Source organism: Mixophyes fleayi, chromosome 1, assembly GCF_038048845.1.
Source record: "Mixophyes fleayi isolate aMixFle1 chromosome 1, aMixFle1.hap1, whole genome shotgun sequence".
In the NCBI taxonomy this organism is placed as follows: domain Eukaryota; kingdom Metazoa; phylum Chordata; class Amphibia; order Anura; family Limnodynastidae; genus Mixophyes; species Mixophyes fleayi.
Window position 1 is genome coordinate 446,481,375 of NC_134402.1, and position 13,571 is coordinate 446,494,945.

Consider the following 13,571-nt stretch of genomic DNA (forward strand, 5'->3'; position numbering starts at 1 on the left):
CCTGGCAGGGGGGCGTGGTTGGAGGGCGGGAGGGGCGGGGCGCGGTAACTCACGTCATTTTGGCTATGCCCCCCCAGCGACAAAATGCTGGTTTTTTTGCGGAGGCGGCGACAGAATGACGTGAATCGCGTCATTTTGAGGAGCATGTTGCCATATGCGGGATATTTGCGGGAGTCTCACGGACATTCCGGGAGACTTGGCAAGTGTGGGTTAAAGGCAGTCTTGAAATCTCTATCAAGTCTCCACTTTAAATCTACCAGAGATCTGGGCAGTGTCGGACTGGGGCATGAAGGGCCCACCGGGGCACTGCAACGCTAGGGGCCCACCAGTGGGGGTGTGGCTGGCCATCATAGAGGCGGGACCAGACACTAGAGGGGGAGTGGTCAGCTCACGAAGGACAGCTAGTACCATAGTGTAGTATATAAAGAATGCAGTGTGTATATTGAGTACACAGTCTTGACCTGCCCCTTAGATTGGGTAGAACAGTCACCAAAAATTGGGATTGTTCCAGTAAACCAGGCTTGGCTAACCTGTGACACTCCAGGTGTTGTGAAACTACAAGCCCCAGCATGCTTTGCCAATATATAGCAGCTTATTGCTGGAAGGGTAGGCTGGAACTTGTAGTTTCACAACACTTGGAGTGCCACAGGTTAGCTAAGCCTGCACTAGACTCAGAACATTTGACAGACTGTCCTACCTGTTGTTGTCACTTTTACCACCCGTGGCTTCTGGTTTCTTTAGTTGCGGCTTGTCTGTATCCTGAAATGTTGAGGGTCCTATTTGGAAAAAATAATGGATACATTTAGAAAACACCAACCATCCCCGCTATTAAATCAACAGCACCCACATTTAATAAATAGGCCTCTCTCCAGCCCCAACATTAAAGTAATAGTACTCACATTTGATAAATAGATCTATTTCCCTCCAACCGACCCCAACATTAAATTAATACTATTCCCATTTAATAAATAAACCTATTACCCTCCCTCCAAACAGCCCCAGCAAGAAATTAATAGCATTTACGTTTAATACATCCATTTCCCACATTAAATATTAATATTCACATTTAATAGATAGCCCTCCTCCCCACACTCAGCCCTACATTCAATTATAGACCCAAACCACCCCAGCATTAAATTAAAGGTCCCATCACCCCCTCCCTATAGTGTTCTCTGTACAGCCCCCCTCCCTATAGTTTAGCAAAGGCAGCCCCCTCTAATTATAGTTTAGCATAGGAAGCCCCCCCTCACTATAGTTTAGTATAGATAGGCAGCCCCCCTATGCCACATAGTAGTGCCCCCAAAACAATAAACAATGTTACTCCACACAGTAGTGCCCCAAACAATGTTATGCCACACAGTAGTACCCGAAATTCACATATGCCACGTAATACTGTCCCCAATTCATATTATGCCCACAATAGTGTCCCCAATTCAAATTATACCCTCAATAGTGCCCCCCAATTCACATATGCCATGGAATAGTGCTCTCTCAATTTGCGCACACACTAATATATATATATATATATATATATATATATTCGCTGCAGTTAGCCTCTGCTTACCCAGTAGCTAGAGAACAGATGGAGGATATATATATATATATAAGACAATTCTGTGCCAAGTGAAAGTCCTGGAATTTGGAGGAAATTAAAAGACATATCCAATAATATTAAATAAAAATAAGAAAATCTACTTACCCGTATTTTGATTGATGCAGCCTCTGCTCCTTAGTCCTTCAGCGGCGGCGGGAGCATAAGACAGTCAGCTGACAGGAGGAGGAGGAGAGGGCAGGTCACATGATCGCAGCTGCGATCGCATTTGAAAGATGACTGCACCCAGTCATCTGTAGCAGCAGGGACGCCGATCACCAGGTGAGCTGACCCCCCCCTTTGATCCAGAACGTGGCTGCCGGCTGGATGACAGGATACGTATGTTCAGCAGCCATTCATTAATTCCTGGTTTAAGTTAAATATTCTACGAGTATTCCCTTTATTATTCCGCTCACGCTCAGACAGTTTGTGTGTAACACACTTACTGACAAGAAGTCTGATGTGCGTAGGGGGAACTGTTCCCTGTGGTCAAACCTTATCTGGAAATATCTGACAAGAATCCCTGGACCTGGTCTCCCAGCAGGCACACGCTCCTCTGTCTAACACGCTGGCAGGATCTGGGCACACGTACTGCGTGTAACACGGGTGATATCAGGATGGTGATTGGGGAACTCTCCACACCAGGCCGGCAGTGAGAATGATTACAAAGGTTTATAACAAGCAGACGAGATGAACTCTGTACACACAGCAGCAGGGACGCCGGGGAGGGCAGCAGGGATACCGAACATGTGAGCTGAGTGGGCTCCGCCCACTTCTAGAAGGGGGTGTGGCCGTAAGGCAGAGGGGCCTACCGGTGATTTTTCCAGTAGTCCTGTGGGCCAGTCCGACACTGGATCTGGGCACTGCTTTTAGCCTAATACATGTTTCCTCTCTCTAAGATCATCTATACTACTACAGTACAATAGTGTTCTTACCTGTACATTATCCTTAATCGGTTTTATGGGGATTTCAATATAGATTAATATCATATCACTCTAGAATGATCTGCGTATTGTAAATCATCAATAGAATGCTCTGTGTATTGTAAATCAATAGAATGCTCTGCGTATTGTAAATCATCAATAGAATGCTCTGCGTATTGTAAATCATCAATAGAATGCTCTGCGTATTGTAAATCATCAATAGAATGCTCTGCGTATTGTAAATCATCAATAGAATGCTCTGTGTATTGTAAATCATCAATAGAATGCTCTGTGAATTGTAAATCATCAATAGAATGCTCTGCGTATTGTAAATCATCGATAGAATGCTCTGCGTATTGTAAATAATCAATAGAATGCTCTGTGTATTGTAAATCAATAGAATGCTCTGCGTATTGTAAATCATTAATAGAATGCTCTGCGTATTGTAAATAATCAATAGACTGCTATGTGTATTGTAAAGCATCAATAGAATGCTCTGCGTATTGTAAATCATCGATAGAATGCTCTGCATATTGTAAATACCCAATAGAATGCTCTGTGTATTGTAATCAATAGAATGCTCTGCGTAGTGTAAATCAGTAATAGAATGCTCTGCGTGTTGTAAATCATCAATATAATGCTCTGTGTATTGTAAATCACCAATAGAATGCTCTGTATATTATAAATAATCAATAGAATGTTCTGTGTATTGTAAATCAGTAGAATGCTCTGCGCATTGTAAATCATCAATAGAATGCTCTGCGTATTGTAAATCATCAATAGAATGCTCTGCGTATTGTAAATCATCAATATAATGCTCTGGGTATTGTAAATCATCAATAGAATGCTCTGCATATTGTAAATCATCTATAGAATGCTCTGCGTATTGTAAATCATCGATAGAATGCTCTGTGTATTGTAAAGCACCAATAGAATGCTCTGTGTATTGTAAATCATCAATAGAATGCTCTGTGTATTGTAAATCAATAGAATGCTCTGCGTATTGTAAATCATCAATATAATGCTCTGTGTATTGTAAATCAATAGAATGCTCTGCGTATTGTAAATCATCGATAGAATGCTCTGTGTATGGTAAATCAATAGAATGCTCTGTGTATTGTAAATCATCAATAGAATGCTCTGCGTATTGTAAATCATTAATAGAATGCTCTGCGTATTGTAAATCATCAATAGAATGCTCTGCGTATTGTAAATCATCAATAGAATGCTCAGTGTATTGTAAATTGGTGACTAGAATGCTTTTTGTAGTGTATAGAGGTCATTATAATGAGGTCATTATAAAGCTCTCTGTATTGTATATCTGACACTAGAATGGTCTCAGCATTGTATAGATGCTATTAGAAGGCTGTAATGCTCCGTCTGTAAGAACGGAGGCCTTTCTTGGTGGCCCCGCCCCCTGGTGATGGGAGCGGCTGCGTCAGTGGTGGCCAAAGGCCAGTGGGGGCATGGCTAACAGCGCCCACGCCGGGAGACGTAGACAGTGATTTGGGAGCCAGAGTCTATGAAGATTCTGGCTTCCCGCCCTAAGGGGACCATTTCCTAGCCGGGACCCAGGCGGATGAGGTAGTCTCGAGACCTTGGCAATGAAAGGGGGGGCAGGGGGCATCCTGGAAAGTCTACTAGGGCTGAAAGCCTTATAGGAGTAAAGCCCAGTGGCGGATCCAGGGAGGGGCAATTTTTAAACACAATCAGAGCAGCTGGGCAGCACACTCTCCCTGCCTGTCTCTGCCAAACGGAACTGTACATAGTGTGCAGCCGCAGGCAGCCTTAGTTATCAAAAAGGGGGCGCGAACTATATTGACCCCCCTAAAAAAAAATCTAGATCTGCCCCTGGTAGAGCCCCACCTCTTGAACCACCCCTGGAAGAGGAACAGTGGCCCTGGAGTTACTGGCCCAGTGACTGCTGCAAAGAAACCCATAGAGAGTAATGTAGGACTGCAGAGCAGGTGTTGGCACCCCAAGCAGAGGAGGAAACACCAAGGTCAGGGGTGAATGAAGACATGCCTCAGGCCGGTCTCGGCACCCCAGCACTGACGAGAAAACTCCAAAACCGGGGGAGGGGTAAAGCCGTGCCTGGAGCCGGTGTTAGCACCCAAAGCACCTGCAAGGAAGCTCCAAAACCAGCGGGGAAAAATCATGCCTCGAGCCGGAGTTGGCAGAGTACCGATAGTGGAGCTCCTTAAATGGGGGGGGGGGGGGGGGTAGCTTGTCCTTCAGAGTGGAGGCCTTACACCGTCAGCCAGGGAAATTTATAATGTGGCCTAAGTGACCTCCCACTGTGATACAGCAATGAGCGGACCCAGTGCTCACTTCAACCAATTACAGAGGGACACATAAAGTTACGGACACACACTTAATTCATCCCTCGGTTATAACTGTCCCTGGAACTGAGTGGTGATGGTCAGATATACTAGATCAAAGCAGTAGAGAGTTATAGAAGGAGCTCACAGCCTTTATAACACCAAAACGACAACAGCTGCTGCTGAACCTGCCAGTCATCTTCTGTGCCCCCTGCAGTAAGAGGCACTGTAAGCTTATAGGGCCACATCCCCTCTCTGAGTCAGAGAATCTGCACAGTGCCACCAGAAGTGGGAGGGATGCACCCCGTAGTGTACGGTGGCAGGGGCAAAACGCAGGATTTGTCGTGGGGGGTTTCCACACCACACCGCCAGTGGGCGTGACCAGCATGCATGGGGGCGTAGCTATAATATTAGACAGTACTTGGCTGCTCTCCAACTCTTCCTATCCCCATAATATACATGGGCAACGCAGCATGCACTACTGTTAGGTGCACGCAGATCTCCCTTTTCAAGCAGAGCCATGTGAAGCTGGGAAAGGGGCCAGCCACCTCAATTATACAGTGCCCCAGGCTTGGAGGGGGGTTTCCAGGCACTAGGAACCCTCCCCCCCCACCCCCTCAGTTTGCCTATGCGTGGCCTACAAATTTTGTAAATCATTGTGCACCCCGTGGAGCTATATATACAAACAGTCATGTTTAGGGCACCCACATTTTTCAGACAGCAAAAGTACTGCGGCCCCTTTGAGTGTAGGCGTGGCTTCAGTGAAAAGGGGGAGTGGCTGCATGGATAAGGGCGTGGTTGGTAGATACGTAGGTAATGGACAGATCAGGTCACAGATTATTTTGTCCCACAATTTCCTTTTCAAATGTTGGGCGTCAAACACGGTGAGGTTTTATCAGCACAGAGGTGTCATATAAGCGGCCCCTCTACACCTGCACCAACTCCTTGTGGAAATATTCCAAGAATCACTGAGGGACATTTAAGGTAACTTTGAAGACAATGTTCTGTAACCATAGCAACCAGACTTTAATTTTATATACTCTACTACAGAATCCGACAGCTCGAAGCCGATTGGACGTTGTCAGAAATGCACTCTTAACTTAGATATCTCACACTATCTCTTAGACTTAAAAAGTCAAAGGTCATTTTTATGTGTGGTTTATTAGATTTTAGGCATGATGCTTCAAATTACAAGAAACCTGTATCCAGAAAAACCCAAGTCCCTGGTATTCCTAATTGTATGTCCCATAACCATGTATTTATATGACATAAACATGATATATAGGGATATGCTGTGTGCTTATAATGTAACAATTGACCCATGTAAATTAAATGATTATGAAATCGCAGAATTTAAATTTTCACAAATGAACCATGCAGGAAAAATACATAGTTCAGCAATAACCACAGATTGCACTGCATTTCTGTTAAAAAATTAAATATTACCTCTGGACATAGCAGACAGCTGATGCTCCTCCCACATCTAGCGACTTGATGGGGTCTGATACAGGTCAATAAGCTGAGAATGCAGTAATTTGAGCTGCTGTGACATCACTGCCCCTGTGTATAACAATCCAATCCACATGCTGCAATTCTGCAAATCAAGTTTGCCAAGCTGTCAGACACTGGCGTGGCACCTCCCCCATGGCACCTCCACCGAAACAGAACATTATGGACATATTTAGTTCAATAGAAACAGTCCAGTTATTTCATGTACATTATTCAGCTCAGTAACATATATTATAATGTGAATTAGTGACTTTACTCGCTCCTAATAATTCCACTACATCAGACGTATGTTATATGTGTCCGGTGTAACAGGAAACACTAGGATAGGAGAGGAAATGGTGTCACCAATAGGTCTGAATATTCCGCATGAAATGACACTGTTCACTAAGATTTCTGGTCAGCTTCTTTGTGCGGACCCCCCCCCCCCACCCCAAACAATAGAGGCCAGTGTTGCCAACCGGCAGTAATTTTACTAACAGCCAGTAAAGGAGAAAAAGCCTTATGACCCTCTTGACACTACAATAAAATAAACAGGTGTCACAACCAACAATTGGGGAACTGTGAAAAGTTGCCGGTCCCTTAATTGCAACCTGCTTTCTGTTAACAATGCAATATCTTCTTTCAGGTCTGGGAGCATTTTGAAATAATAATGTGTCAGTAAAAAAAAGAAGAAAAAATTGTGAGTAAAAATAATACTAAACAATCTGCAATAGGAGGATTGAGTGCCCACTCACAATCTGCAAAGCCTGTGATTGACAGGTGTTTCCCAAGAGTGTCTGCAGCAGCTGCCCCCCTGGTGATAATTGGGTCAGGCTCACATGCCCTCCTCCTACCACCAGAGCATGGTGCCACCCTAGGATCCAGCTGAATGCCCACTCACAATCTGCACAGCCTGTGATTGACAGGTGTTTCCCAAGAGTGTCTGCAGCAGCTGCCCCCTGGTGATAATTGGGTCAGGCTCACATGCCCTCCTCTTACCACCAGGGCATGGTGCCACCCTAGGATCCAGCTGAGTGCCCACTCAGAATCTGCAAAGCCTGTGATTGACAGGTGTTTTCCAAGAGTGTCTGCAGCAGCTGCCCCCTGGTGATAATTGGGTCAGGCTCACATGCCCTCCTCTTACCACCAGGGCATGGTGCGACCCTAGGATCCAGCTGAGTGCCCACTCAGAATCTGCAAAGCCTGTGATTGACAGGTGTTTTCCAAGAGTGTCTGCAGCAGCTGCTCCCTGAGTGATAATTGGGTCAGGCTCACATGCCCTCCTCCTACCACCAGCCCTTGCACCCAGAGCATGGTGCCCACTGACTCAGCCCATGCCCTCCTCCTACCACCAGAGCATGGTGCCCATGCCTCCCTTTGTCTCTCTCTGATTAACAAGTAAGACAGGCAGAGCAGTGGAACAAGCTGCCATCCTACCCCCAGACAGACTGCAAGGAGCAGCCCTCCCCACCCCCCCAGCTTGGCCCTCATTGGCTGGGCTGCTTTGTCTTAGGACACAGCTCCAGGCCCCCTCCCTTTGTGCGAGGCAGCTGCAGCACATGAATGTATATAGGGTGGGGGGTGAGAGGACCATCACCAATGAGCCATCTGTCTCCCAGCCAGCAGCAGAGTGTCAGCAGTAGGACCAGCCGCAGCCATCAGCACCGGAGGAGCAGCCAGCATGGTGCTAGTACACGTCGGGTACCTTGTGCTTCCAGTCTTCGGCTCTGTACGGAACCGAGGTACGGTGGGGTCTGAGGGGGGGCTGCTGGCGGTGTCCTGGAGGGAGGGGGCTGCTTTGTGATCAGCCAGAGGCTGGAGGGTTGCAATGCAATGTGTATATATATTATAATATCTGCCTATCTGTACAGTGCATAGCAATCCTCAATTATATATATATATATATATATATATATATATATATATATATATATATATATATATATATATATAAAATAATATCTACCTATCTGTACAGTGCATAGCAATACTCAATTATATATATATATATATATATATATATAGAATATGCAACATAACAGAACATTGCAACCTTGTATATCATGCTGTATGTGTACATGATTGCAGCTCATGCTGTATATATGTATATAATTGAGGATTGCTATGGTTGTGTGTGTGTGTGTGTATATGTGTATATATATATATATATATATATATATATATATATAGATATATATCATATGCATAACATTGCACTCCTCAATTGCTCAATTATATACATATATAACAAAACAGAACATTGCAGCCATGTATATTATGCTGTGTGTGTACATTGATGCAGCTGATGCTCTCTATATATATCTCAAAATGCAGGTCTCTTGTATCCCTGACTATGCTGATGTAAGTGGGGGTTGTATCTCTGGCCATAATCCTTATTTATAACTGCATATATCGGTGTTGTATATGGTTTTATTTGAGGCAGATCAGATCCTTTTCCTCTTTGTCAACCAGTCCCCCCCCCCATTCCTCATCCTCACTCTTCTCCCCATCATTACATCAGCTGCTGTTTCTGCTACCAAATTCTCTTGCCTCTGGGGGGGCTGGGGGTTAATGTAAGAAGGGCATTGGGGCTGGTTGCACCTTTATATGGGGCTGCTGTTGTGATCTGTTAGTATTGTAACATGGAATAGTTAAGCTATTAATATATGAAATGTGCATACAGCATCAGACCCCCCCCCCCCCCTCTCACCTTCTGCAAATTGCTGCTGATAAGATATTTTTAACCATTGCATAGTGCATTTATTTTTAACCAGCTGCATTGTAAGGAGTCTGTTTTGTAATCTTGTGGTTTAAATGTCAAGTTATCACAACCTAAAACAAATCTCAGTTGGAGACCAGTTTTATTTAGAAATTGTGGACCCAGTATAAGTGAGAATGTGTATTTGGGAATGGTGGGTTGGGGGGGGGGGGGGGGTGTATGTGTATTTGTGCCTGTTGAGATTTGACACTTGCCTTGGCTAGATCGCAGCAATGCATTTTAATACAGAACTGTGCTGGCGAGGTCAGCAGATCATTGCATTTTAAATAATTTCCTGGCCTCACCAGCCAGGGGAGTGCTAGAGAATTGGCCAGTCATTGCATACCATGATGCTAGTTTGCAAAAAAAATAAATAAATATATATAGAACACTATAAATATGACATGCACACATCAAAAGTGTACCCATATATAAAGCTCATCCAAAAAAAACCAAAAAAACGTTGTCTATCTTGACTGTGAGATATAACATTTTGCATTTATCAATTGTTTTTTTGTTTTTTTTTTGTTTTTTTTTCCTTCATTGTGTAGCACAGTGAATGAGCCAACACATGCTGCTCTGTGGTGTGGTCCCTCTGCCTCTGCATTTACCTGTAATGTGACACCCTCTTAACCATTTTCCTGTTTCCATCTGAAGAAAACATTGGTCTTAATTTAAGCTGCAGTATCCCCTTCTGTCATGGCTGCTTGTCCTTTCTTTGTTTACCAAAAAAAAAAAAAAGGTTTACTTTTGTGGGCAACCCTCATGCTTGCATGCAAAAGGCAATTAGCCCCCTTTTTAATGCTTCGATTCCACCATCTGGTCCGCTGTCATGTGTACAAATGATTAGGCTGGTATTTTTTTCTCTCTCTCTCTCTCTATATATATATATTTTTTGCAATTGCATTACATTTTTTTTCACTTATTGTACCATTTGTCAATATGAATAAGCCATACACATGTTTTTGTAGGACCCAAGATCTGAAAAAAAACAGATCAATTGGCTTTTATGGGTACTGTATCTTGGATATTGCAAGCCCTCCTAGAGGGTTGCCCCCCAAAAAATAGCCCTGCCACAAGAGGATACTGATGCTTTCAAAATGCAATTCCTAAAATCATATTTTTCTTGTTAAAAAAAACTGTAGAGAATGTAATCCTGGACCTGTTTGTTATTTTTTTTTCTTTCTTTCTTTCGTTGTAGTCTCATTGTAGTAACGTAGAAAAAAAACCTAATCATTCAGTAGAGCTGTAGAGAATAACAGCCATTTTTTTTGTATCGTCATCTTGTTTTAGCTAAGTACATTACACTGTAAATTTCTGTTAAGTGGATTCATTTTGCTTTTGGGGAGGCGAAAGGCCTCTGTCTAAGCTATATTTCAACAGCACCAAAAATTACCGGATGCAATCCCTAAAAGAAAACATAGTGTGAATTTTGGTATTCCCGCTGTGTATTTTTTTCAACAATTGGCTTTTTTATCTTCTGTCTATTTTTCAAGTCTTAAAGGTTGGGAAATCTTAACCTGTATCCTATTTGGCAACAATAACTGTCTGATTGCACCTTACGGAGCTGGTGGGATTCCGTAGTCATTGTTCCAACATTCTAATCTGGCCAAGTGCTGTTCTACGTTAAATAAACCAAATACTTGACATTTTTTTTATGCTTTATTGGCAAAATGCATTTCCATTTAACAGGGGTATTCTATTTTTTTTCTGCTGTGCTATAAAATCAACTACTTCCTGTTCTTAATTTGTGGGCAATTATTCTTGTATCTGAAAGCCTTTTTTTTTTTTTAAGTTGTGGACCTTCCACCTTTTTTTATTTCATGTACTAAGACTAAAGCATGTTCTGTATTATTTTACATTACCTAGTCTCTGATGTAAAGCTCTGTAGAGACCCTGCGGAAAATGTACTGTGCCGTAGCCTATACATCTACTCATCGTATGCCGCTTGTTCTGTTGTACCCCCCTCCGAAGCATGGTAGGCTTGCCTACTGTATTTGTGTGCATGACAATGTTACATGGTTTCACTAATACTAATACAACGATCTTTTCAATAAAGAAACTAGTTTTCCTATATTAACCTAGTCTGCCTTTTCTATTGCTGTTTTTCCCATTTTATTGTATTCCTCTCTCTCTCTCTATTAGATTCTCTATTCCCTCATACCTTATCACAATTTCCTTCCTGTGAGAGCAGAGTGAATGGTTCGATAGTCCATTGGCTTATACACTATTTATTTTACATTTTATATTGTACACAATTAAAAAAAAAAAAAAAAAAAAAAAGAAAAATCTCATTATTCTCTGTTATAGAGAGGTACTTCACTTTTTTTCTTATATTCTACATAAAAGTGTTCACTTTAATCAATACTTTTTATAATGTATGCTATAATGAGGTAGTAGGGGGTTAACAAGGTCAATCACATGGTCCAGTGTTAAAAACTATTACATATATATATTATATAGTGTCCGATTTCACTCACATATTAAAACACAAGCATAAGGGATGGCGGTGTGCCCACAGAACGTGGAGGCGGCCATTTTGTCAGTGCAGCCTGCCCGTTGGCTTGGAGACGAGGGCATCACTAGGGCGCTGCCTTCCCCAGTGATGTCGTTGGCTCCTAGTGAAGCGATAGGCTGCAGAACCGATGACATCACTGAACCGCCATGGGTATCATTGGCTACATTCTCACGAATGTTGGTTCGAGCCCACAAGATGGCTGCCTCCAACGCTCCTTACTTAATTCCCCAACGAGGGACGAACTGCTTAGCCTTATAAACATACGTGCTGTGATTTACACTACGTGACCAGTGCTGTCACATAAAAACAAGTGATCACTTTCCAGTCTTTAAATCTGTTAACCAGTCCATGGGGTATATTTACTAAAATGGCGGGTTTGAAAAAGTGGAGATGTTGCCTATAGCAACCAATCAGATTCAAGCTAGCATTTATTTAGTGCAGTCTACAAAATGAAAGCTAGAATCTGATTGGTTGCTATAGGCAACATCTCCACTTTCTTCAAACCCGCAGTTTAGTAAATCTAGCCCCAAGTAGTGTTTGCGAAGTGCTTCAGTCAGGTTTTAAAGTGTCATAAATCTCGTATTATTTAAATTTGCCTATTAAAATAAAATCTTCAGTCACGTTTAGCCCTGAAACGAGCTCTATCCTCCTGAAAGCACATGAAAAACCGCTCACGTTATCTACATACATGTAACATGACCAGATAACAGAATGTGTTTACAGTAGGTTTTAGGTTAATATATGTCTTTTTAGAGGCCTATTTCCGGTGTGTGTGTGTGCGTGTGTGTGTCTCACTCTGCATTCTGACATGTGTATTCCCACGGGTGTAAATAGTTTTACGGAGTCCCCCCACCCCCCTCTCTCTTCATTCTAATCTGGATTTGCAGGCTAAGCTCTTAGCTGCCGACATATGCACACACATGCACACGTGTTAGTGGAGGCAGGCCGTGCTTTGCCTTGCATGAATGGAAACATGCATGTGTTCTAAGGCTGCTCATTTCAAATGTGTTTTTATTTTATTTTTTATTTGTCACATTTTTTTATTTTTTTAATTCTCACTTCCATTGCAAACAAACAAACAAACAAACAAAGTGGTTATTCTTCAAAATGGGGTTGGTATATCATATGACAGCGAGTATTTCCATTGAAGAAGGACGCCTTTCTTTTATGTGCTTGTGGACCGAATACTATTGAAAAAAAAATAAAAAAAAATCATGCAACAGTCCGTGGAGGCCACAACAACAACAAAAAAATCTTTGGAGGGTCGGTAATTTTGGAAAGTCCTGTCATATGACATCCAAAATGATGATGCAAACAGATCCCAGACTGTGCGGATCGGGAGGTATCGGTGTCTTCCATACATATAAAATGCACATCTGAAGGTCACAGGAAGGTTACAGAGCGTCTGCTGATTGAGGGGTATTAAGGTAGACGAAGAGATAATGGAGAATGTGGCTCTGGTATGACGTGTAATGATCTGTGGCCTATATTAAGCCAATCATAAGGCAGCGAGCAGAGAATGGTCCTTGAGGGGTTTTCGAGTTCCCAAATGAGGGACTGAGCACAGCCTGGTCACGATTCAATAGTATTTTCTATAATATTCCTATATTTAGAAACCGACCAATGTTTAGGAATTGAGCAAGGCCTGTCCCAAAGTGCATATATATATATATATATATATATATATATATATATATATATATATATATATATATATATATATATTAATATATATATATATATTGTGTATATGTGACTGACACTTTTCTGGACTATATGATAAATGCAATCTCAGGATATGTCTCTCGATAAACAAGAGTTTCCACACAAACCACAGGGCTCTGATTAAGTGCATATGTCCATCGCGAGCAATATACATCACATTCCAGTATTCATTATGTCTAACACAGATAGTTCGATCAGCTTTGATATTTGTATACAACAGGTGATTTTGGTTGATCCGTTGAAGCCG

At 42.4% G+C, this 13,571-nt stretch overlaps 2 protein-coding genes across 4 annotated transcripts in view; one reads left to right on the forward strand and one right to left on the reverse strand.

Moving 5' to 3' along the window:
* The window catches only part of FDX2 (ferredoxin 2), a 151,984-nt gene extending 146,206 nt beyond the window's left edge, over positions 1–5,778 (reverse strand). Inside the window, exon 1 of the mRNA XM_075186049.1 lies at positions 5,768–5,778. The gene's annotated coding sequence lies outside the window, so the exon portion shown is untranslated. The remainder of the gene's footprint in view (positions 1–5,767) is intronic.
* A 1,764-nt stretch (positions 5,779–7,542) lies between these two features.
* The window catches only part of ARK2C (arkadia (RNF111) C-terminal like ring finger ubiquitin ligase 2C), an 82,907-nt gene continuing 76,878 nt past the window's right edge, over positions 7,543–13,571 (forward strand). For 2 of the 3 annotated variants that reach the window (XM_075186060.1, XM_075186056.1), the window contains exon 1: positions 7,543–8,065. In XM_075186060.1, coding sequence (XP_075042161.1) covers positions 8,005–8,065 — 61 coding nt within the window. In that variant the 5' untranslated portion in view covers positions 7,543–8,004. Of the gene's footprint in view, positions 8,066–9,632; positions 11,158–13,571 lie in introns of those variants that run through there. The other variant, XR_012679125.1, reaches the window with a different exon arrangement.